The 26658-nt window shown below is 42.4% G+C and overlaps 1 protein-coding gene across 5 annotated transcripts in view; it reads right to left on the reverse strand.

Moving 5' to 3' along the window:
• DNAH14 (dynein axonemal heavy chain 14) overlaps window positions 1-26658 on the reverse strand; it is a 165537-nt gene that overhangs the window by 41374 nt on the left and 97505 nt on the right. For 4 of the 5 annotated variants that reach the window (XM_069954734.1, XM_069954735.1, XM_069954733.1 and 1 more), the window contains 17 exons: window positions 23082-23253; window positions 20593-20682; window positions 19079-19198; window positions 18599-18796; window positions 18418-18502; window positions 16911-17122; window positions 16537-16789; window positions 15086-15200; window positions 14359-14588; window positions 13109-13225; window positions 7142-7276; window positions 6669-6801; window positions 6001-6071; window positions 3272-3465; window positions 2679-2807; window positions 2097-2237; window positions 89-256 (listed from right to left, as the gene is read on the reverse strand). In XM_069954734.1, coding sequence (XP_069810835.1) covers window positions 89-256; window positions 2097-2237; window positions 2679-2807; window positions 3272-3465; window positions 6001-6071; window positions 6669-6801; window positions 7142-7276; window positions 13109-13225; window positions 14359-14588; window positions 15086-15200; window positions 16537-16789; window positions 16911-17122; window positions 18418-18502; window positions 18599-18796; window positions 19079-19198; window positions 20593-20682; window positions 23082-23253 — 2563 coding nt within the window. The remainder of the gene's footprint in view (window positions 1-88; window positions 257-2096; window positions 2238-2678; window positions 2808-3271; window positions 3466-6000; window positions 6072-6668; window positions 6802-7141; window positions 7277-13108; window positions 13226-14358; window positions 14589-15085; window positions 15201-16536; window positions 16790-16910; window positions 17123-18417; window positions 18503-18598; window positions 18797-19078; window positions 19199-20592; window positions 20683-23081; window positions 23254-26658) is intronic. The other variant, XM_069954737.1, reaches the window with a different exon arrangement.

The following is a 26658-nucleotide window of genomic DNA, read 5'->3' on the forward strand; positions in this document are numbered from 1 at the left end:
TTGTACTCAACTGACAGCAAGTAGGGATCTTGACAATGGTGATCAACTAAAGTTGCAGAGTGACAGTTAGGAGACAAGACATTGGTACCTTGAACAGATCTCGGAGGTTGAAGGTGTAGTGACACTTGGCGGGTGTGGGCAGCATGCTGTGACATGTCCTAAAGTACATGGCGATAGCACAGGAGGACAGTAAGCTGCGGCACTTCTGTATGTCAGCCAGAAAATTGTGGCGTAACAGAAAGGATCCCAGCTGGACCTGAAGAAAAAAGAAGAATCAAAGATGAACATTGTAGGATGGTTTCTGATTCCTGATCACTGGGAGCAGAAGCAGCCTTGACCTTATCAATAACCCAACCACTTACGGGTATTTCATGTTCTCTGCAAATCACTTGTCAGCTTTGCTGTGTAGACTGGGACAGAGTAAACAGAATCACTGCATTATTATTAAAAGGCAGGGACTTCATATATTGTAGGAGGAGTGCTAAATAAGGCAGTATAGTAACGCTACACTATATACTATATACACACAGCTGCCCTGTCCCTCCCTGCTCTCTGGGGGGGCTGCACTCAGTCGCTTCCTGGAGACTGTAATAATCTATGTGCACTTTTCTGAGCAGCAATTTAAATTTATTGCAGCTGCCATAAAGCCCATAAATCCAGCTGAAGGGGAGTATCAAGGTCATTTTGTAGTATCACAGCTATGTCCTACATGTAGTTGATATCTTTGTGTGTAAGATTTTGCATACCTGGAATGTATCTGGAATAATAATCAGTTCAAATACCTCTGTACCCCTCCGCTTATATCTATCAACTATGAGGGTTTTTCTTGAGGGATAGTAGGAGATAGGAGTATAGGATCACCCTTAGGACATGTTCACACAACGTATGTTTTGTATAAATCAGGCCATTGTTGCAATTTGCAAAGACGTCCGTGATTTATACAAAACATTTCTGAATGTACGGAATCTCGTCCGGAGTTTATACACAAAAGGGTAGATTTATCAAACATGGTGTAAAGTGAAACTGGCTCAGTTGCCCCTAGCAACCAATCAGATTCCACCTTTCATTCCTCGCAGACTCTTTGGAAAATGAAAGATGGAATCTGATTGGTTGCTAGGGGCAACTGAGCCAGTTTCACTTTACACCATGTTTGATAAATCTCCCCAATAGTATACACATAGTATACGCTCTGTCCGCGATTCCATCCGGCCGCAGGAAAAACTGACATGTCAGTTTTCTGCTGCTGCCAGTTCACACAATACCAGCCGGGATGATCTTCTCTTTGTACATATTTTCATGTGTGGGGCATTTGGATATACTTAGCTTGTTTTAAATTTACCAATAAAAGTTATATTTTATATGGTAATTTTTCATTTCGATTTTCTCAATGTCCAACACAATCATAAGTACTACACACTTGTTATATGACAGTCCCATTGCCATCACATGTCCCAATAAAGCGTCTGTATAGTGCCCAGGTGTCAAACCTGCAGCCCTCCAGCTGTTGCAAAACTACTATTCTCAACTTTCCTGGACAGCCAAAACTTTAACATGATGGGAATTGTAGTTTTGCTATAGCTGAGGGGACGCAGGTTTGACACCTAAGTCCTATCGTTTACACTGATGATCTCGCCTGTAGTTTGTACCAAGCACCTGAAGAGGGCAGTAGTGTCTAGCAAAAGACCCAGTATCGTCTTTAAAGCTGCAGGACACGATGATTACATTAACTGCACCAAAAAAAAGTGATTAAATGCACATAAAATATATGTTTTTAATCTTATTTTACTACAGGCTGTAAAGAGACAACAAAGAAGAGATCAATGATTGCACCAATTTCACTTGCTGGTGCTCTTGTACGGCAGTCATAATAAGTCATAATGAGACTAGCATGATATGCGCCATACATTTTTATTTCCATGGTTATGTTCTTCCAAAAACCGCGCCACCCATGTCCATGAGTTGCATCTGGCATTGCAGCGCAACCTCACTAACAGCCAATGAACAGCAGTGGCACCATGATTGGAATCAACAGCCATGTCCTTTCTTAGCTTATACATCCCATTTGTTATGACCTCAGTCTTGTATGACATGTTTACCTGGAATATATGTTGTAGAGCCTGGACGGAGGGATGAGGCAGGGTCAACATACAGAAGTGTTTCAGGAGTCGAGGGCTGATGTCACTGCGGCCACCACCAGGGGGTGCACATGCGGCAATCAGAGTAGTGTCCAGTATAGTCTGGGGGAGACAGTGGACAGTTATTTGTGAGACCAGACACAGTACAATGTTGTATGTGGTGGTAAGAGGGTTAAAGTTGTATTCTAATCTTATGTAAACAAATAAACTTCTGACAAGTTTCCCTATCTCTGCTTGCTGTCAATGAGTGTGGAGCAGCTTAGGAGGCCCATGAGAGGCCCTGCTAGCTCTCTATTTACATAACGGACAGCAATGCATCCGTTTTTTTAACATACACAAAAAAATGGTCGACCAAATTTTTGTGCATGTTAAAAAAAAAGGGATGTGTTTTGATCGTTTTTTATAATGAAAAACAGATCAAAGTGAATGTACATGAATATATCCATTTTTCAATCAATTTTTTCATCCATTTTATTTTGTAAAAACTGATTAAAAACACAGGTTGCAAAAACGTAGTGTGAACCCAGCCTTATATCCACCTACCTTCCATGTAAGTGACCGGGTGTCATAGAAGCCACCAAGTTCTAGGAACTGACGCATCATCTCCAGCGGTGGCTGTGCGCCATATTCCTCTGGGCTAGGCATGTTTAGATCATCGATAAATACGGCGACCTAAGAAGAACAGAAGGAAAGAGACAATTACACATGTGGATGTCTATATAATATATAACCAATGTTATATCAGAGTATACAGGGCTTTAGAAGAGTTCACAGTCATCACCGGGTGCCCCTGCTAGTGATCAGTTGGGAAATCTGCAGTAAGTGTTCAATTTCTTTGCTGTGCCCCCACAGGGGAAATAGGGTATTACATGGTTCTCTGTGTACTGCATAGAGATGCTGAGTCCTCCAAAGTTAGAGATGTCCTATATAGTTGTTCTTCTCTCTGTATAATAAACAGGGTCCTGGATGGGAGACTTCTACTCCATCCATATTAACTTCCATCCAAAACCCAAAAATGGCCACATATTAGTAAATCAGAGAATAAAGCAGCACCCACATCTTGTTCTGTAAGACCTTGGAGAAGGAGCACAGGGATAACTTTGGTCACGTCACTAGTGGGGTAGCCGGTTTCTTACTTGTTTAGCCCTTGGGGCCCCCAGGGTGTCCCGGCCTTTCTTCAGCAGCTTGCTGAGGATCTGGCTCTGGATTCTGGCAGCGCCGGTGTGTGGCCCCAGCTGTACTGTGGACACCAAGAGCTGCTTCATCTTCTGAGAGCCGGGCTCACCTTCATACATCTGTCCCTCTGTGACCAATCCACTGAGCGACGCTTCTGAGGAAAACACAGGTAGTGTAATAGGACTGATGATAATGATGTATATAATCACTTTATGGCCATGTTCACATGGCGTATGCCACCGGCCATTCTGTGACCCAGGTGTGTCAGTGAAGATCATCGTGGCCGATACTGCAATACCAGCAGAATTATCTTCATTTGTGCTGAATTGGGCCATGTTCACACAACTTAAGGTTTGTATCATTCACGCCTGTTGTTGCCGATTTGCAACAATGGTCGTGATTAATACAAAACTTGCGTGCACTGCATTCAAAGGGAATCCTGGCTGGAGTGTATACACATAGTATATGTGCGAGGCTCCTAGGGATGCCGGCTGGAGTGTATACTATGTGTATACACTCCGGCCGGGATTCCCTCTGAATGCAGTGCATGCAAGTTTTGTATTAATCTTGGCCGTTGTTGCCGATTTGCAACAACGGCCGCGATTAATACAAAACTTAAGTTGTGTGAACATGGCCTATCATTGTATAGTATATATAATCATTAGGATGGATGGGTCATTGTGGTTTCCTGTCCAGATGAAAACACTGTTATTCCCTGCTCTCCTATGAAAGAGAGAGATGGATGAGCGAGAGATAGATAGACAGACAGACAGACAGACAGATAGATAGATAGATAGATAGATAGATAGATAATAGATAGATATAATACACAACAGAGTTTTACCTTCCACAGATAGACAAAGAATAGATAGGTAGATAGATAGATAGATAGATAGATAGATAGATAGATAGATAGATAGATAGATAGGAGATAGATAGATAGATAAATAGATAGATAGATAAATAGATAGATAATAGATAGATAGATAATAGATAGATATAATACACAACAGAGTTTTACCTTCCACAGATAGACAAAGAATAGATAGGTAGATAGATAGATAGATAGATAGATAGATAGATAGATAGGAGATAGATAGATAGATAGATAGATAATAGATAGATAGATAATAGATAGATAGATAGATAGATAATAGATAGATAATTAGATAGATAGATAGATAGATAGATAGATAGATAGATAGATAGATTGGAGATAGATAGATAGATAGATAGATAATAGATAGATAGATAGATAGATAGATAGATAATTAGATAGATAGATAGATAGATAGATAGATAGGAGATAGAAGATAGATAGATAGATAGATAGATAGATAGATAGATGATAGATAGATAGATAGATAAGTAGATAGATAGATAGGATAGAATACAAGACAGAGTAATTGCACCTGTGTGTATTTGTGTAATATATAACCCGGGTAAAGGAGTGTGCTCATTAGCTTGAGAAAAGTCCTCATGGAAAGGACTGAAACGTCGCTGCTATATTGTTTCTGTTCATGGAGTAAATAAATCACGTATTTTTTAACTTGAAAAGACTTTCTAGTGCCGCAATTGTTTGCTCTAAATCCAGCCAAGCACTAGCGGATCCTGGTTCTTTTGCTGGCACCCACCTGCATAACCGAGTGCTGCAATCTTTTTGAAAAATAGATAGATAGATAGATAGATAGATAGATAGATAGATAGATAGATAGATAGATAGATAATGGATAGATAATAGATAGATAGATAGATAGATGGAGATAGATAGATAGATAGATAGATAGATAGATAGATAGATAGATAGATAGAAGATAGATAGGAGATAGATAGATAGATAGATAGATAGATAGATAGATAGATAATAGATAGATAGACACATAGATAGGAGATAGTTAGATAGATAGATAGATAGATAGATAGATAGATATGATACAAGACAGAGTTTTGCCTTACGCAGAGAGATATAGAATAGATAGATAGGAGATAGATAATAGATAGACAGATAGATAATAGATAGATAGACAGACAGACAGATAGATAATAGATAGACAGATAGATAGATAGATAATAGATAGACAGATAGATAATAGATAGAAAGACAGACAGACAGATAGATAATAGATAGACAGATAGATAGATCGATAATAGATAGACAGATAGATAATAGATAGAAAGACAGACAGACAGATAGATAATAGATAGACAGATAGATAGATAGACAGACAGACAGATAATAGATAGACAGATAGATAGACAGACAGATAGATAGATCGATAGATAGATAGATAGATAGATAGATAGATAGATAGATAGATAATAGATAGACAGGAGATAGATAGTAGATAGATAGGACAGATAGATAATAGATAGACAGACAGATAGATAGATAGATAGATAATAGATAGATATATAGATAGATAATAGATAGATAGATAGATAGATAGATAGGAGATAGATAGATAGATAGATAGATAGATAGATAGATAGATAATAGATAGATGATAGATAGATAGATAGATAGATAGATAGATAGATAGATATGATACAAGACAGAGTTTTGCCTTACGCAGAGAGATAGAGAATAGATAGATAGGAGATAGATAGATAGATAGGAGATAGATAGATAGATAGATAGATAGATAGATAGGAGATAGATAGATAGATAGAATACAAGACAGAGTTTTACCTTCCACAGATAACACTAGATCTTCTTCGGCTCTGGACACTGCTGTTAGTGATGTAATATTCTGCAATAGACTGATGACATCACATTTACCAATTAAATTTGTTTTACACCATTTTTCTATTGAAGACAGTATCACACATTTGACCTATTCGTATGTGCGTCTGGGCTGTGTTACACAATATGAGGTAATGATGTCATATATGTGTATCACTATAGATCTAATACACAGGGCATATTGATATAAGGGATGTGTAATAAATCATCTGTGGCTATGTAGGTTGGCACAGGAGCTGTATACACAAAAGGGCAGGGGGATATCAAAGGGGTTATCCAGGATTAGAAAAAAAACACAGCAATTTACAAAGACAGTGCCACCGTGTCCTCAGGTTGTGTGTGGTATTACAATTCAGCTCCATTCACTTCACTGGAGTTGCAAATCCCACACCCAAACTGAGGACAAGAATATTGCAGTTTCTAGAAAAAAAGTAGCCATGTTTTTCTAAGCCTGGATAATCCCTTTAATTAAGTAATTGCTTTTTCTTTTTTAGTTTAGCTGCATTGAGACAAAGAAAACAAAATGGCTGCAAAAGTCAGGTGGGGTAACACTAAGCACAAAGCAGACTATAGTGAAGAACTAACATAACATTAATATAGAAATACACACCAACCTTATTTTCCTCGACTCATTGAATAAGAAGATATCTCCCAGCACTGTCCCCGCTCTTACAGCAAGTCCGCCAGGTTTCTGGAGCTTTTCAAGCATATTCTGGACTAACGTTGACTTCCCCACTCCGGAGTCACCTACAGTCATACAGGAAAGCTAGGATTATATGTAGACGATTGTCATAGTATCATAAGTGACAGGATTGTCCATCTGAAGACAGGTAACATATGTACTATAGGGAATTTACTGCATACAACTCACACATTAAGCTCAATTAGAACACAGTCTGCAGTAAGCTCCTGAGCTCCCTCTGGAGGTGGAAGCAGGAAGATTGAATTGTATCATTTAAGTCTATGACCATGAGCGTTGTATCCATTTACATCTTCAGAGATTGTAGATTCAGTAGCCATGCCTTAACAAACCTGCTTCCTGCACATTAGAATACTCACAGAATCCAGGACATAAAATCCTACTCACCTGTAAGCAGAACTGGCTGTTTATGCAGAAGCAGCAGGCTGGTGAGAAAGGAATAGCGTACACTGTCCACTGTGGAGATGAACTCATGAAGAGCGCCCCCTCTGGTCTTTGAGGGCTCTGAGAAGAACAATGATTCTGAATGGACAGAAAGGGAAAAAAGGGCACATTTATATACAAATACTACAAGCTGAGGAGGATTGGCAGAATCAGGTCTCTCAGTCATTGACACGACCCCCCCCCCCCCTTCCATGTTTAAAAAAAATTCCCGGGTATGACTATTAAAAGGATAAAACTGATTTCTGTTGGTCCAGCTTGGCTTAATGGGATTGTCACTTTTGTCTATACTATACAGTTCCTCTGCAGTGACCACTATAGGTAAGGTACTGTATTACATGCTGTCCATGGCTGACCATGTAAGAGATGAAAACACTAGGTCTACTAGAGCAGCAGGTCTCCCATGTTAGAGCCCTATTACATGGGGGTATTATCATGCAAAAAATCGTTATATCATTGAAATTGAAACAATATTCTTTCCGTGTATATGCAGGCCACGTCCAAAAAATTGTTTGTGTGTCGTTGATCGCATCTTTGAAACTGACCATAAAATCAGTGTTAATCGTTTGCTAAAAATTCACTAATTTTCCATCTTCACAAAAAATCATTGCAGGCGGGCGGACAGTGGGTACAGTGTGGGGCGGGCGGCGCTGTACAGCGGGACGGGCAGTCGAGAGAGGGGCGGTGTGGGCGGAGGCGTGGTACAGCGTCGGGCGGCCAGCCGGCCGGCCGATCAGTTTGGAGAGGGGCGGTGTGTGGTTGGCGGTGCCCTGTCCTGAAGTCCCTGCTGCCTCCTCCAGAGACCCGGGACCTGCATGTGTGGCCGGGAGGGGAACCTGTGTGCCGCGGTGAGAGAAGGAGGGCTATGTGCACTCCTGCCCCAGTCACCCGTAGTCTGCCCCAGTCCCCCTCTGTCAACCCCAGTCCCCCTCAGCTCCCTTAGTTACCCCCAGTCTGCCCTAGTCACAGGGGGGAGCACTGTTGCACTGGGAAGCAATACAGTTGTTGTCTCAAACATCATTAAAATAGTATCTGACGCTGCAAGAAAAAAATTTCAGTTTATTCAGCAAAAAAATTTTTTTAAAAAATCGAGATTTTATTTTTTGCCATATCGCCCAGCCTTACTTCCATGTATGTACGCATCGTTCCTTCTTTTGCTGGGATCAGAAGGAGTAATTGATCATAACTAATAAATATAGTTCTGTGTGTTATGGTGAATGATTTTAAGTTGTACCTAAAAACGCTCGTTTGCGATTGTTTATCGTTAATCGGCGAAAACTAAAAATCACTTTGTCTAGCAGGACCCTAAACTCTCGTGGAGGGGTCCCGCATCTATGTGCATCTGGCATATAGTGTAACAGTCACATAGATAGGGGGTTATTATCGTGAGATAATCTCCAGCTCCCTCCCATGATACATGATGTATATGTTATTACTATCCACCACATTGTGTATGAAAGCCGTCCTGTCACAATGAGCGACACGTGAGGAGGAGATGTACCTGTCAGCACAATAACGTAAGGACGAATACTGTACAAATCTGAAAATAATCCAAGCTAAATATAGTAACCGCCATCAACAAACACAGCGCAATGTAAAGGGATGGGATCCTGTCACGTCTGATGAGTATCTGTGTGGTGTGAGCCCGGAGAATCGCCTACAGCTATAGAGTACAGATAGCCAGACACTGAGGACCAGAGAGACACACAGACGTACAGGGTATGTAGTGTAGGTCAATCCCCTAGACCGCCATGTCAGTGTTTGACAGCTGCGGTCAGTGGGTGAGTCCAAAAAGGTGGGGGCCACTACCATGCTGATGGCTCATATTATTCTAGAACAAATAGTGACACTATTGCTGTATACATTATATGGCCATGTTCACACAATGTAAGTTCCGCGGTAATAACGGCCGTGATTTCTGCAGTACTTAAGTTGTGCTGCAGGCTGAGGGAATCCCAGACAGAGTGTATACACACGGTATACACTCCGGCCGGGATCCCTAGCGGCACAGCAAGAAACCGACATGTCAGTGACCCTGTCAGTGCACACAATGGAGCGTGCGGCTCTGGGAGCAGGCTCCATTGTGTTCAGTGGAGAGTTCTGATGCGAGTGCGCACGTATGCGCCTGCATCAGAACTCATCGGCGCTAAAGATCATCCGGCAGGTACTGCAAGATCTTTTCCGAGACCGGCCGGGTCAAGGAATGGCCGGTCTCATACAGCGTCTGAACATAGACTATATATGTACGGGACATGTGAATTCTTTTTAGGTTTTAATACAAACATCTTGTAACTTTACTCCCAGCTCTCCATATTGCACTACTATAACATAATGAGTTAGGGTCCTATTACACAGAGCGATTTTTAACAATTAACGACTAACGATAAACAAGATTGTTTATCGTTAACCTGAAATCGTTCACCATATTACACAAAACGATGGTCGTTATTACAATCGTTATTGCGATCGTTTATTCCTTCTAAATCCCTCAGGAAAACAATGGGCAATGTGCTATTACACTGAACGATTAGTGAAAAAATGTGGGTACGAATGTGGAATTACAGCGAACGATTAGCGAAGGATTAACAATAATTTTAGGTTCAGATGTAAATCAATGACATACGAACGATTTTTGGATCGTTGCCTGCAATTACACAGGACGATTATCGTTGAATTTCGAACTATATAATGATTTTCCGCACGATAATCGTCTCGTGTAATAGGGCCCTTAGGCCATGTTGCCACATAACCATTGCTGCCCTTGTCTTTAGTTTGGTTGTGGATTAAAGGGGTTGTCCAATGAAAATCTTTTTTTTTTTTTTCAAATCAACTGGTTTCATAAAGTTATAAGATTGGAATTCACTTCTATATAAAAATCTCCACTCTTCCAGTACTTATCAGCTGCTGTATGTCCTGCAGGAATTGGTGCTTTCTTTTCAGTCTGATAGTGCTCTCTGCTGCCATCTCTGTCCAGGTCAGGAACTGTTTAGAGCAGCAGCAAATCCCCATAGGAAACCTCTCCTGCTCCCCCTCCTCCCTGTCGTCTATTTGCCTGGTGACTAGTAAAGAAGTACTACAGGCTGCAAAGGGGTGAAGGAGTTGTTACTTTATCCTAAGAAAATATAGGACAAGTTTTCTATATCTACATGTATAATGATTTATGCCAAAAAATGTAATTCTCACTGGCGCAAAGTAAAATGTATGTGGCTACATGTGAACAATATACGGCAATGCACCAAATAATTTCCTAAAATTAGAAAGCACAATACACACAGCCTTTGCTTTGTGCGGTGTAACGTTAGTGGATTGTGCTCTATACTATAGAAAACAAAGACAACAATACAGAAAAAGGGAAGTGACTGGATAAAAGTCTGTAATGTAAGCGGTAATAGATCACAAGACGTGACTTATATTCAGGGCTATAAATAATTGCTGCTCCTGCCGTCCGTCTTATCACTTTCATATGCTACAGGAATAATGCAAAGGGCCCGGACAGGTCTCCTAGAGGAGTAAGGTGATAGAGGAGAAGATAAATGGTCGGAGTACAAAGAAGAACGGCGGCGGGCAAAATGTGAAATCAGCAAATGGGATAAAGAGGAGAAACAAAGCAAATAATTATCATTGGAGAAGGTGGATCTAAAATGTTATATCAGCAGGCGCCATCATTTGCTTATATATATATATATATATATATATATATATATATATATATATAAAGTGTACTGAGAGGAGCGGAAACTGGTTCAGAAAGATCCAGACGGGGCAACAGAACAATCAGACGGACTGAATTCACTCCTTAAAGGGGTTGTTCACCCCCCCCCCCCCAAAAAAAAATTTCCATATCAACTTGTGCCAGAAAGATTTGTAATTTACTTCTGTGGAAAAATCTCAAGTCTTCCAGTACTTATCAGTTGTTGTATGTCCTGCAGGATGTGGTGTATTCTTTTAGTCTGGAGAGCAGGAGAAGTTTTCTATGGGGATTTGCTACTTCTCTGGGCAGTTCTTGACATGGACAGAGGTGGAAGCAGAGAGCACTGTGTCAGACTGTAAAGAATACACAACTTTCTGCTCAACATACAGCAGCCCATAAGTACTGGAAGACGAGATTTTTTTAAGAGAAGTATATTACAAATCTCTGGCTCTTTTTGGCACCAGTTGATTTGAAAGAAATAAAAATTGACGAACAACCCCTTTTAAACCAATAACTTTGTCTTTGCCATGTCTATAGCTGCTATTTTCAGGCTGCAGTATCCATTATTTCAGACCCCCTGGTGTGTATGCCAGCAAACACATCAGGTTTGACACAGGCTCCATGTCACTATTGCCAACACATGTTCTGACATACACGTTCCTTGTCACATGCTATAAAAAATTCTGCAAGTAAAACAATTCCTGCAGATTTCAAATGAAGGCCTGAGTCTGCAGCACAACCTGCTATGTACAATAGTTACACAGACGCTACAGCAGTATGCCCAAAGCTGTGGCTCTCAAGCTGTGGCAAAGTAACAACACATTATGCTCTACACTAAAAAAGGGTAAGATATTGGTAATGAAGACAATTTACAAAGTTGCCAAGTGTAGCAGTGTGCTGTCTAATCAATATCAGGTGCAGCAGCACAACCTGCTATGTACAAAAATTACACAGACTCTACAACAGTATTTCCTAACATGTGGCTCTCCAGCTGTTGCCAATGCTCTACAGCAACAAAGTAGTCATATATTTTTAATGAAAACAATTTAGAAAGATGCTGAGTATAGAACTTAGCCGTCAGTCCTAAATCAACAGCAGCTAGGAGCAGTGTGGTGTCTACTCAACATAAGGTGCAGCAGCACAGCCTGCTATGTACAGGAGTTACACAGACACTACAGTTGTTTTCCTAATATGTGGCTCTCCAGTTGTTGCTAAGCTTCAACTCCCATCATGCTCACAAACTGGTAAAAAATAAACCCTGACCATGTGATGGACACATACAGTAGATACAGGGCTGGTTACAAGACATGGCTCTGATACCTGGACTGTAGCTAAAATGACTCCTGCTCCTGTGTGTCAATCACATAACCAAGACAGATTTTTATCGCCTGGAAGCACACAATGACTATCTAATACATGTTAGAAAGGTGAGATCTTAACAACTCAATGCAATCAATGCAAAAAAGTTTTCAGGAAATCAGAAGTTATGCCTGGTAAGAGTTTGATGAATCGCACAAAACAGGGAGCTATCTAACCACCCTTTAAGATCCCCATACATCATATGTTTATTAGCCGAACCCACCGCTCGCATATGCTGGTAGAGATAGGGGTTAGCTGTGATGGAAAATCACTGCCGAACCCCTTTGTTCTGGGAGAGATAAGCCGCAGCCAGAGCACTCTGGCTGCAGCTTAACCCTTCTCATCCCATAGAGAACACAGGATAGCTTGACAATCTGTCTCCCACTATTATTAAAGTTTCTTTGTAATAACATTGTTTGCTTCCCCAGTTAAAGGGGCAGTTCACCACAAAATGTTTTCTTTCAAATCACCTGATGCCAGAAAGCACCAGAGTTTTGTAGCTTACTTGAAAAAATGAACTATGAAAAAATCTCAAGTCTTCCAGTACTTATCAGCTGTTGTATGTCCTGCAGGAAGTGGTGTATTCCAGTTTGGAAAGCAGGAAAGGTTTTCAATGGGGAATTTGCTACTGCTCTGAAGAGTTCCTATCAATGACAGAGGTGGCAGCAGAGAGTACTGTGTCAGACTGGAAAAAATACTCCACTTCCTGCAGGACATACAGCAGCTGATAAGTACCATAAGTCTTGAGGTTTTTTTTATTGAAGTAAACTACATATCTGTGGCCCTTTATGGCACTGATTTAAAAGAAACAAAATTTGGTGAACTACCACTTTAAGAATGTTATCAGGAGAAAAAAAGCTTACCTTTCTGAATTACAGAATCTGTGGAGGGAACCAAACTATCCCAAGAGACAAAGTTCCCGGTTTGGAGATCAACAAAGTAACTGAACACTGAATTCTCTCCTAGAGGAAGCTGCACTCCTGGAAAAGAAGAGAAACCTGGTTGACTGAGCGATAGAAATATGTGAAGTGAGTACAGAGAAGAATCTGCAGAGCCGGGATACTGCCAAGTATAGTACATGATGGGGGTTATGGTCTCAGACATAATCTCACAATACCATGGATGGGACTTGTTTCTCCAGCACATCCCACAGATGATCAATCAGATCTGGGGAATCTAGGCCAAGTGTCACTGTTGTTTTTTTTTTGCAGAAATCAATAGCACAGGCGATCTTAAGAAACTTTGTAATTGGGTTTATTAGACAAATATGACATTATCTGCATTCAAAAAGACTTTCCCCAGGTCCCCCTCCTTCCTCCTTCCTCTCTCTCATTCACTGCTCATTATCAGGAAATCTCGACTCTTTTACATCAGTCGAGCCCTGTGTAACTATGGAGAGGGGAGGGGGGAGGAGGGAGATTAGTCGGCAGCAGAGAGCAGAGAACAAAGGATTACACAGTTGGAGCTGTGTGAAAGCCGGTATTCAGAGGTCAGTGCTGACTTCAGAGGAGAAAGCTCAGTGATATAGCGGTAAATTAACTCTTTGTTGTCCTGTTTTGGTGCCTCATCTCCCTCCACCCCTCCCCTCTCCACAGAAAACCATGAAGACAGGGGGGAGAGCTTCAAACTGCTTTTTCATGATAAAAAATGCATTTTTCGGCTAATAAACCCAATTACAAAGTTTCTTAAAATTGCCTGTACTATTGATCTCTGCAAAAAAAAAAATTTAAACGACAGTGACACTTTAATCTTTTGTCTACAGGGTGACATTCATAAAGGAGGCACTAGGGGTTCCGTGGCCATGATGGGGGGGGGGGGGGGGGGTCTTTGTAGAATGTTCAGATAGGTGGTGTGTGTCACAGTAGCATCCACATCTAGGACACAAGGTTCCCAGCAGGACTGTTATTATGCCATAACCTGTAATCCTTTGTATCAAACATATACCCATATCTATGGTCGATCAGTTCTACATCCATCTCCTATCCATCTCCTATGGTTGGACAGATGATTCTAAAAGGAAACTATGGAAGGAGCAGTAACACAGAGGATGGTAGTAGTAGTAGTAGTAGTAGTAGTAGTAGTAATAGTAGTATCATCACTAGCACTATCTTACCATTGGTTTGTTCTCCTTCAAATAAGTCATGCACAAAGTTATTGAAGAAATAGGTGATGTTCACCAAGGATTCATCTCTGGCCTTTAACCCAATGAGGGAATCTCCTTCAAGTTCATCTTCCCGGGTTAAAATTCCTCCAAACGCCCATGTAAATGCAAAAATGTACAACTTCCCCAGCAGAGGAGCCAACTTTTCCGGATGCTTCTCCAAGAACCACTTCTGTTCTTCTCTATAAAGAAATTCCATGCGTCACTTTTTGTTTGCAGTGGTTTCACCAATGTCTATCACAGCTTGTAAATCACACAACAAGGCGTTTTGCAACGTTATAATAGACTGTAGAAGAAATTTACTTTTTAATTCACTAATCAATTTGGCGCCTTAATCCAAAGGCTAAAAACCCTTATAAATCACATTGCACTGATGCAGGTACATGGCACGCTACAAGAGGGCGCTCTAACATGCTGGGCATCTATCAGCTGACATGATCAGTACAGAACATGAAGGCCTACACGATCTGCAGGCCTTCAGCTATTGGAAAACTACAATTCCCATCATGATGTGTATTGTAGTTTTACATATGTAAGAAGAAGGCATCATATGGGGTCTTTGTGCTGGCGCTCCTTTGTTCTGGCAGCCAACATAGACCCCATAAGTGCTATTTTCTTACACTCTTCCATGAAATGTGACATGATAGCTATGACTGCAAGTATACTCTATTGTACTGACTTTCTTTTCAGGCTCTCCGACAAGCTCGGAGTGTACGACCTCCTGGACTCAGACGCAGAGTGTAACTCACGATTGTGGGATATGGATGGAAATTTGTCACTCAAGTCATCCCCTACTGTGAAGAAAATAAGCAAAGAAGAATCATAGAAGTGTACAACATACAGCATCACAATATGGGGGAAGACGTTGTAGCCCAAAGGGGCCATGTCATAGGTAGTGTGAAAAGATTGTATGAGTGGTATGTATACACATTATATATATATATATATATAGACCCAGAGATGAGGGACTGCAGATCTTAAAGAATGTGGCCCTATAAGCTTAAAGGGGTTATCCACCTAAAAAATGAAATGCTCCCAAATCTTTCTCCATCTCCATTCCTGAGTTACAAGTTTTTCTAAAAGCCGATCTATATCCAAGATGGCGCCGGCCAGGAAACTACATTTCCCATCATGCCTTTCCCTGATTGGTCTGTTTGCTTACTCGCCCCCTTAGCTTTCTTTCTTACCCACTTCTTTCATTATTATTGCACAGTAAACACAGGACTGTTTTTTTCACTGATATTACATCACATCACCCCAGTATGTATTCCATACTAGCTGATGATGTAGCAGGGCTGAAGCACGCATGGTGTAGCAGAGCTAATGTGTGCATGGTGTATCTAAGTGCTGCATAAGGGGTATCTGTTTACGGGGGGTATATTTTAGGTTAAGATCTCTGCTTGCTGACTCTAAATGAAATCATTCTAGCTCCTTCCAGACTCTAAGAACATCCATAACACTTACAATATACAGAGCTGTGACACAAAGACATGTACATATGCCTGCATTCACTGACAGCAAGCAGAGATAGAACTATAACTTTTCATATTACAGAAATACAGGGGCACATGTAAATCTATGGAAGCAGGACTTTCACTAGCAGTAAACAGGTGCAGATGATGTCTCTTGGGGGCCAGGTAACCAAGTCAATAGACAGCTAACCCGGACCCCCAGAGAGGAGATCACATGTCCAGTGTCTACAAAGGGAAGGAGGAAGAGGGAGCAGTGTGTTGTCAGAGAGGATACAGAGAAGATGATTTTAGATGTCCTGAGTGGGTAAGTAAGAGATGTATATTATACATGTTATACAGGTTATACATGTACATTACACATAGGGTGGTATTGGGAAGGGGGATCATTTAGAATATTGTTTTTGTTACCTGGATAACCCTTTTAATCCAGCATTTACTAATCACCAGTTAGGACCGGTCTATAATAAGCATCAGACTGTTTATACTAGGGATGGAGAACGTGCTATATCTCTGCAGCTGTTGCAAAACTACAATTTCTATCATGCCTGGGCAGTCATGAGCTCTCCAGGCATGATGGGAATAGTAGATTTGCGGCAGCTAAAGGGCTGCATATTCTCCATCCCTGGTGTATACCCACAGGTAGCAGATCTTCTCTTACTCTGCCCAAAGCCTCCGTTTCCGCTCATGAAGTCGATAAAGGCCTCCAGGATTTTGCACAGGTTCATCACCAGCGTCAGGTCTTGTACAGGGAACATTAGGCAGCCTTTGTGCTTGTGAATGAACCTGATCCCATCGTCGACACTCTTGTCGAGCAGTGAAGTCAAATATTGGACACCAACTGTCGGGACTCTGGTGGATATCTGCGTCAGCCAAGTCTTTACGAAGGGTTGCCATCCCAAATCCACTGGATCCTATTAAGAGAGATCATAAGAAGCCATGCAGATCTATTGGGCACCTAAATAATCTGCACATAGGACACCAGGACTTGTATCCGCCTGTATGTACTAGTAATATATCCTCTTGTAATCTCACCATATACACCATGGCACAGCGGCTGACCGTAGCAGGACTGGCCTGAGCTAGACTGTCCACCTCAAATATCATCCTCATCCCCTGAGGAAGACGAATTCTTTCACTGTTGGCCAAACAAAGTGTCCTTGTGTCATCCAGAACCGTGTTCAGATTCTCCACCCACAATGTGTCCACTGGACCGTCCAGGATTATCCAGTACCACTCAGGGTCCCCTACACAACACAGCGAAAGGTTTACTCAGGACAGTACAGGGTAAGTAATGTAATGTATGTACACAGTCACTCCACCAGCAGAATAATGAGTGCAGCTCTGGGGTATAATACAGGATGTAACTCAGGATCAGTACAGGGTAAGTAATGTTATGTATGTACACAGGGACTTCACCAGCAGAATAGTGATTGCAGCTCTGGAGTATAATACAGGATGTGACTCTGAATCAGTTCTATGTTCACGGCTATGTTCACACACCGTATATTTTCCGTATAGTATACGCTCCAGCCGTGATCTCTCATGGAGCCGCAAACAACTGACATGCCAGTTTTCTGTGGCCGCTATTCATATAATAGCGGCCACAGAAAACCATGTCAGTGGACATTATGGAGCGATCGGACAGACGCTCGCTCTATAGCGTGCAGTGGAGAATTCTGATACGGGCGCGCAGGGATGCGCCTGCATCAGAACACTGCGGCCGAAAAGACCATCCTGACGGTACTGCAGTACCCGCTGGGATGATTATTTCAGAGACCGGCCGTTCTGTTACGACGCGTGAACATGGCCTAAGTAATGTAATGTATGTACACAGTGACGCCACCAGCAGAATAGTGAGTGCAGCTTTGGAGTATAATACAGGATAATTCAGGATCAGTACAGGATCAGTAAAGTCCCTATTACACCAAGCGATTATTGTCCGTATTTGGCCGATAATCTCCTGGTGTAATAACTTCTGTTTGAAGGCAACGATTCAGGATGTTGGTTGTTCCTTGTCTTTTAACGTGTTGAAAAATTCTTCAACGATAATGACAATCCGCTGGCCGAAGCTGTGTGTAATAGGAGCGGTAGAAGCAGACTGTTGCTATCACCTGCGGGGAGCCCTCCTGCAGCTCGCCACAGTCCCCCCCCCCCCCCCCCCCGCACTTTCCCGCTCGCTGTCATTGTGTGTAATAGTTCCAGCAGCGAGCAGGGAACGAAGAACAAGCGAGTGCTGATCTGACAGGATGGCGCCCACTTGCTCCTTCTGATCGGCCCGTGTAATAGGATCTTTATGTAATGGATTTACAGAGGTAAATATTGCTAAATGCCTATTTTTGGGGTAATTCTGAAAGGTCAGTTTGGTAAACCTATTATGGGACAATACTATAATTCACAATTCAAACATCATAGAAGACATTAGCGATATTGTATCAAAGTAAATTCTGATCTGATATCTGTAATATCTGATATCAGTAATAGATATGTCTATGAGAGCAGAGTCCAATACATAATGAATATACAGACAGCATACACTTACCTCTAGATAATGATGACCCATCATCCAAATATTCATCATTTGAGATCTGATAGGGATCCTCTGAATCCTGCTGACCGTCAGTGCTCTGATACAAACAACAGGATGTGGCAGAAGACGTTAGACTATTACTCCAGCTATAATAATACATTACACATATACACAGAGAACAGTATGTGATCACCTGTGTAGAGGAAGCAGTAGACGCCATTGTTCCTCCCTCTTTGGCTGCTGCCTGTTGGGCGAAGGTCCGCACCGCTGAGGCCAGGAGACCGTCCGACCACTCTATGGTGTTGGGGTTGATCTCGCCGTACAGCTCTCCCAGAGTCACACACTTAGGGTTTATGATAAATGTCTCCACTCTCCGTTTTCTTGTTGTGGTCTTGTAGATCAATTCAAAACCATTACGTTAGGTAAACTATCTTATCTATAGTGACTGGCGTCTGACACAGGTGAGCTATGATATCATATCAGATGTGAGACACAATCTTATATATATCGTATAGGCAGGGGTCCACCCAACTGTTAGAGAGAATACTCAGGGTATCACAATGCCTATAAACTAGAATCTTATCATCCCCCAATGCCCCTTATTTGTGGCAGATACATTGTGCCCCCTATGACAGTGTTAATTATGTACAACTACAACAAAAAGTAGACGTACCATCAGAGTGCCCCCTCCTGGTGGATAAGTTGGGAAATGTTGCAATGATTTTTCTAGAATCCTTCGCACTGTGGTCTTTCCTCCTCCTGTGGGGCCCACCAGCATCACACCATGCCGGGCCTGAAATTTATTTAAAGATTGTAACTTTATTTGACACCGAAATAAACAGAAAATTAACAAAGCAAAACAGGTCATGAAAGGAGGTCAGAGGTAGTTACAGAGGGAGCTCACAGAGCATTGTCTACACTGGATACAATTGTATCACTTCTCAGCTGACAGCAGGACTAGCTATGTACAATGTATCAGTCTGGGTTTCAGGCTATAGAGCTCACAGAGCATTGACCACACTGGATACAACTGTATCACTTCTCAGCTGACAGCAGGACTAGCTATGTACAATGTATCAGTCTGGGTTTCAGGCTATAGAGCTCACAGAGCATTGTCCACACTGGATACAACTGTATCACTTCTCAGCTGACAGCAGGACTAGCTATGTACAATGTATCAGTCTGGGTTTCAGGCTACAGAGCTCACAGAGCATTGTCCACACTGGATACAATTGTATCACTTCTCAGCTGACAGCAGGACTAGCTATGTACAATGTATCAGTCTGGGTTTCAGGCTATAGAGCTTACAGAGCATTGTCCACACTGGATACAACTGTATCAATTCTTAGCTGAGAGCAGGACTAGCTATGTACAATGTATCAGTCTGGGTTTCAGGCTATAGAGCTTACAGAGCATTGTCCACACTGGATACAACTGTATCAATTCTTAGCTGAGAGCAGGACTAGCTACAGTCCTGACTGGTAAAGAGCAGAGACACAAAGTATATTAGAAAGTTGTAGAACTTTTTACTATTCGGCCATCAAAGTGTACCTGTTGTTTAATTTTTTTTGTTTGTTTGGGTTTTTTGCATAAATCAATAGTCCAGGCGATTTTAAGAAACTTTGTAATTGGGTTTATTAGCCAAAAAAATGCATTTTTATCATGAAAAAGCAGTTTGAAGCTCTCCCCCCATCTTCATTGTTTTCTATGGAGAGGGGAGGGGTGGAGGAAGATGAGGCACCAAAACAGGACAACAAAGAGTTAATTTACAGCTACATCACCGGGCTATCTCCTTTGAAGTCAGCACTGACCTCTCTGACTTCTGAATAGCTGCTTTCACACAGGCCCCGTTGTGTAATCCTTTGTTCTCTGCTCTCTGCTGCCAACTATTCTCCCTTCTCCGCCTCCCCTCTCCATAGGTTACACAGGGCACTTCTGATGTAAAAGAGTTGTGATTTCCTCATAATGAGCAGTGAATGAGAGAGAGAGGAGGGAGGGGGGACCTGGGGAAAGTCTTTTTGAATGCAGATAATGGCATATTTGCCTAATAAACCCAATTACAAAGTTTATTAAAATCGCCTGTACTATTGATTTCTGCCCAAAAAAAAAACCCAAACAAAAAAAAACCATGACAGTGACACTTTAAGCGTTAATTCTAGACTCTGCCAATAGCTTCTCCAGACTTACCACAATCTGGTGATAGAACTGGATGACCTTCTCCATTTGACTCTCCCACGGCTGGAGACATAATTCACTTACAGCTGCAGTCATGGCTTTCTACAAGACAGACAGGAAGATTATGTAAAAACAGAGCGGAACGTGTCTGTAACAAATGCTGCGCGGTACAGCAGAGCTGACAGTGCTAATGAGGCAGGAGAACCAATTAGAGGTATGAGGAAAAAAAACTGGAACGGCTTAAACAAACCAAGGCTCAGATTGCTGTAAAATCAGATTTGTTAATGCGCTGAGTCCCCCACCGGTGGAATAAATAAGAACAACAGATGCATAGAGAAGATAAATGGGAACATTAGGGACTTTTTTGTGTGGATGTGGAAATATTGTCAGACAAATAACAATTCAAAGCCTAAAAATAGAGGAGGAGGCAGAAGAGAAGGACTTTGCTTCGTAAAGCTCCTTCTTGGTGAAACCGTAAAGGTCACTTTTTGGAAGTGCGAACTCTGGAATAAAGGCATTCTGCATGATCACATTTATTGAACAAAGTCGCAGTGTGGTGGTGCTGAAATATGAAGGATAGAGTCAAGGCTGCCCCTCTCTAATAAGTAAAAATGCAGCCTAGACTGATAACACTGTGACCAGCACGAATGTGACACCATCATAGTATTAACCCAGACGTAGGAATACAAGCTTCAATTATTATTACATCATCACAGCAGAAGCCAAGAACATTGTGACATCATTACAGTATAAGCCACAGACCAGTATCTCTGTGACATTGTTATAATAGAACCCAGAACTGTTCTGACATCATCACAGCAGAATCCAGACCGGTATAACTGTGACATCATCACAGTAGAATCCAGACCGGTATAACTGTGACATCATCACAGTAGAATCCAGAACGGTATAACTGTGACATCATCACAGTAGAATCCAGACCGATATAACTGTGACATCATCACAGTAGAATCCACACCGGCATAACTGTGACATCATCTCAGTAGAATCCAGAACGGTATAACTGTGACATCATCTCAGTAGAATCCAGAACGGTATAACTGTGACATAATCTCAGAGGTAGGAACACAGAACAATACTATTACTACATTATAATGGTAGGACTGTGATTTTATTACCAATATTGTGAAATCATCACAGGAGTATTCAGGTTACCACTATTGTTATATCCTTTTAGGGCTAGTTCACATGGAGTAAAATTGGCAGAATTCATGTCAATTCTTTGAGCAGAGACCAGAGGCACGCAAGCCCTCCCATAGAGAAACAGTGTCATACTGAGGCAGGCGGGATTCTGGGGCGGAACTCTCCGCCCATTTTCACCGCCATCACTGTTACATTGCTATAGAAACCAGGCCCTCACTAATGTGATATTGTAAAAGTAGAACATAAGCCAGCACCACTATGACGTCATCACAGCGGAACACAATCCAGCACCACTATGACATCATCACAGCGGAAAACAAGCCAGCACCACTATGACATCATCACAGGGGAACACAAGCCAGCACCACTGTGACATCATTACAGCAGAACACATGCTAGCACCACTATGACATCATCACAGCAGAACACAAGCTAGCACCACTGTGACATCATTACAGAGGGACACAAGATAGCAACACTGTGACATCATTACAGTGTAACACAAGCCAGTACCACTTATGACATCATCACAGCAGAACTTAGGCCAGCACCACTGTGGCATCATCACAGAGAAACACAAGCTAGCACAACTGTGAAATCATTACAGCAGAACACGGGTCAGCATCACTATGACATCATCACAGCAGAACTCAGGTCAGCACCACTATGACATCATCCCAGCAGAACTCAGGTCAGCACCACTATGACATCATCACAGCAGAACTCAGGTCAGCACCACTATGACATCATCCCAGCAGAACTCAGGTCAGCACCACTATGACATCATCCCAGCAGAACTCAGGTCAGCACCACTATGACATCATCACAGCAAAACTCAGGTCAGCATCACTGTAACATCATCACAGCAGAACTCAGGTCAGCACCACTATGACATCATCACAGCAGAACTTGGGTTAGCACCACTATTATATCATCCGAGTACAACACAAGTTAGCACCATTTTGACATCATCACAGCAAAACTGAAGCCAGCATCACTGTAAGATCATCGAACACAAGCTAGCATCACTGTGAACACACAGTGGAACACAGGCTAAGAACCTAGGACGCCTCCACTGTGACATCACCACAGAAGAACAAAGGCCAGCACCTTACTAATATTACAAAAGAAGAAACCAAACCAGCACTACTATGACATCATCACTGCAGAACCCAGCCGAGGAGCACCACCCAGTCCCAATATGACATCACCAAAGTAGAACTCAGGCAGGCACAATTACTTTGCTTGTTGCCCATTTTTTATAGAACGTGCCCAGATGGTGAGATTCTCCTATCCACAAGTAGCTGATAGTTTTGTTAGCATAGAGCTGCCCATACCTCTAATTTTTCCGTGTTTGCCTTCTGAGGGGTGACTCCTGGGAACAGGTCGGACATGATGTTTTCAAACAGTACCACGTCTTCTGCCAAAAATTTGGGTAAATTTGCTTCTTTTAGGGCACTAATAATGATCAGCATTTCACTCTCCGGGGACAGTCTGATGTTCTTCTCTCTGGTTACACAGAAAACATATCAACACTCAGGACATCATAAATTACAAAGGATTCTCTATTAAAGTCAATTGCAAAGAGATGAAAAAAGTTGAAAAACTTTTTTTTTTTTTTTTTTTTTTAAATTTCACAAAGGTGCACATTAACCTTTAAATGAAGGAAAAAGCGGCCACACTGGGCAGGATATCAAAGGCGGTATTAGCATAACAGCCATTGTGCTGGGTACACTCGGCTGTTTTCAATCACTTTTATTGAATTTTCTGAAAAACACAAAGTATCTGGAAACATCAAGCAGTGACAATGTGCCTGGGGCTGTACGAGAGCTCGCTCCTTCATGCGGACTCATAAAACGAATCATTATGTAACTGAATTGTGAAAGCGAGAAAAGCATAAATATAAGATAGAGAAATAAACAATAGCGGTGTGGGTGAATAAATAGTTATTCTTAAAGGGATACTCCACCTACTGCAGGGAGTCATCCAGAATTAGAAAAGCACAGCTACTTTCTTGGAAAAACAGCACACCCGTCTTCAGGTTGTGTGTGGTATTACAATCCAGCTTCGTTCACAGAACTGAGCTGCAAAACCTCACACCCAAACTGAAGACAGGAGTGGTGCTGTTTCTGGAAGAAAACAGTCATGTTTTTCTAAGTGTGGACAACCCCTTTAAGGCCATGATTGGGTTTGCGCTGACTAGACTAGGCAGTGTAGGGGTTTTCACTCTTAATTTCTTGCAAGGGTGATCCCTAAACAGCCACAAGTGGGTGATAAAAGGATAAGGGTGTGAGGACTGGGACGTGGTCATGGGACTGGAACGGAACCAGAAGGATGGGACTGTAGATGGGTCATAACCAGATTAGGAAGGAATTGGTGTAAGACGTAAGGAAAATCCAGGAGCACGAACATAAAACAGAGAATCCAGAATCCGAACAAAACAGAGAATCCAGAAACAGGCCAGGATCCAGAAGTACGGAGCTAGGTAAAAGTAAAATCTGGGGGCAGAACAGGTCAGAGCTAGGAGCGGGGAAAGGCAGAGTCCAGGAAAGGGTCCAAAAAAGTAGGTTCCAGAAGGACAAGACAAAGTAAAATCAATTGGCAGGCTGAGAGTTGGAGCAGGAACCAGAGACCGGGATCATAGCCAGGGAAAGACCAGGACAAGGTGGCCTGAGGCATAATCCAGGAGAAAGCAGGGTCGCTACCTGGAAGACAAGGCAAAATCCTTTGGTCCAAGAGTCGGAACAGGGGTCACAGACCAGGAAGAGACCAGGCAACAAGGACAAGGTGGCCTGGGGCATAATCCATGAGAAAGGAGGGTTGCTACCACGAAGACAAGACAAGGCAAAATCCTTTGGGCCAAGAGTTGGAACAGGGGCCAGAGACCAGAAACAGACCAGGCAACAAGGAACAAGGACAAGGGGGCCTAAGGCAGAGTGCACAGGAACAAGAGAGAGGGATGGGCCTGGAATTAGGGCCGTGCTGTGGGATGACACCCAGACAAAGGTTTAAAAGACCTTTACAACTCAAACACTGAACTCATGGTGCTTGACTAGTACAGTAACTGGACGTCTTCCCTGGCATGTACTTATTGCGTGGCAATATGGTGAACACAACAAGCAGATGTAGAAGGACAGTGCTGGAGCGGATAGCGGTGAGTACTACAGTAATGGCATTGGCAAAATCTGATACACAGGCCTCATCTATCACGCACCATTTAGAGTCCCCTTGGCAGAGAGGGAGACATGGGGAGACATCTCAGACCCGGTCTTCTGTTACATAACCCTCCATATAGTGCCACCCCTGAACAGCAGCCATGATTATAACTGAGATGAGTGCAGAACTGAACAGAAGTTTTTGACATCCTGGCAGAAGAAGACGGACTCGGTGGCTTAGATGGAAATGAATGAAACCTGTAAGGTGAGCATCAAATATGCAGGGTCCCGGCGGGATCTCTGCAGCGGCAGCAGGGTTGTCACACCATATTCCGTGCTGAGCTAATCCTTGAACTTATTTTTCCGGATTTGGAGGCTATTTTTAACCAGACCAGCGCTCCCGCACATCCATATTAATATTTCGCTTTGCTGGCACATTTCCGTTTTATTGCAGCATCAGCTCAGCTGTATCACAAAGCATTAACCTCATTGCAACAGCAGGACGAGGGCTTCTCTGCTGGCGGCTGTATAGATGAGATTATCAGGTGCGCTGAGCACCATGACACTGTGCGGTGTTACCTGGATAAAGTGCTGATCGGAGACACTCGCCGTACACTGCACCGCTCCCTTACTGATTCGTTCATCCTGATTGCTGTAGTAAGTTCTATGCTACTGTACCCTCTAGAGAAATGCAATAAGACAGCTAGGAGCAGTGGCGTAGCTACCATAGAGGCAGGCCAGGCAGCTGCTATGGAGCCTATGGGGGAGGGGGGCCCGGGATGCACAGGGAAGATAAGAACCACCCTGTGTCCTTCTGCTTAACCCCATATGTACTGCTGTGTGTAAGTGACCCAAAGTTCACTTACATGCTGCAACACAAAAAAGGGTTAAAAAGCAGAAGACACAGATCTCTGCTTCACTGCTCTGATAACCCCTAACCTCTGTTCTCCAGGGCTCCTACAATGGTCAGGGTTTATCATTGCACAAGCAGTGAAGCCGAGATCTCTTTGTCTTCTGTTTTTAACCCTTTTTCATGTTGCAGCAAACAAAACAAAACATTGGACCGACAAGTGATGATAATGTTGACATCCCTAAACATTTATAGTTAATGCTGTGACCGCCATCCTGAATCCAGTGTCTGTGTGGGATTTGTTAGAATGGAAAATGATATCCCAGAGGACATTGTTTGTCTTTCTGCAGTGGTAGGATGGGATGTATACCGCTGTGAGGCAGCTACACAGGAAGACTATAGGGGACTTGTTTCTTTGGTATATATATTAGGAAAAGGTCTCAGGGTCACTACTCAAAGAGTAAAATTATTCCTGTACCCCACAGGGATGCTTCTCCATGCTGCTTCTTGATCTGGTTGGATACGTGTGTAGACTACAATGTACAGTATATCATACCAGCAGGGAACCAAATAAACAAGCACTCCCCCAATACATTCACTGCAATGAAGCAGAGCAACACTGTGTCATTTGGCCACCAGTCACTGCCTGCTCCTAGCCTTATACTAATACTGTGATCCCATGTCATGTGGCCACCAGTCACTGCCTGCTCCTAGCCTATACTAATACTGTGATCCCATGTCATGTGGCCACCAGTCACTGCCTGCTCCTAGCCTTATGCTAATACTGTGATCCCATGTCATGTGGCCACCAGTCACTGCCTGCTCCTAGCCTTATACTAATACTGTGATCCCATGTCATGTGGCCACCAGTCACTGCCTGCTCCTAGCCTTATACTTATACTGTGATTA

The sequence above is a fragment of the Dendropsophus ebraccatus genome, chromosome 15 (assembly GCF_027789765.1).
Source record: "Dendropsophus ebraccatus isolate aDenEbr1 chromosome 15, aDenEbr1.pat, whole genome shotgun sequence".
Lineage (NCBI taxonomy): Eukaryota > Metazoa > Chordata > Amphibia > Anura > Hylidae > Dendropsophus > Dendropsophus ebraccatus.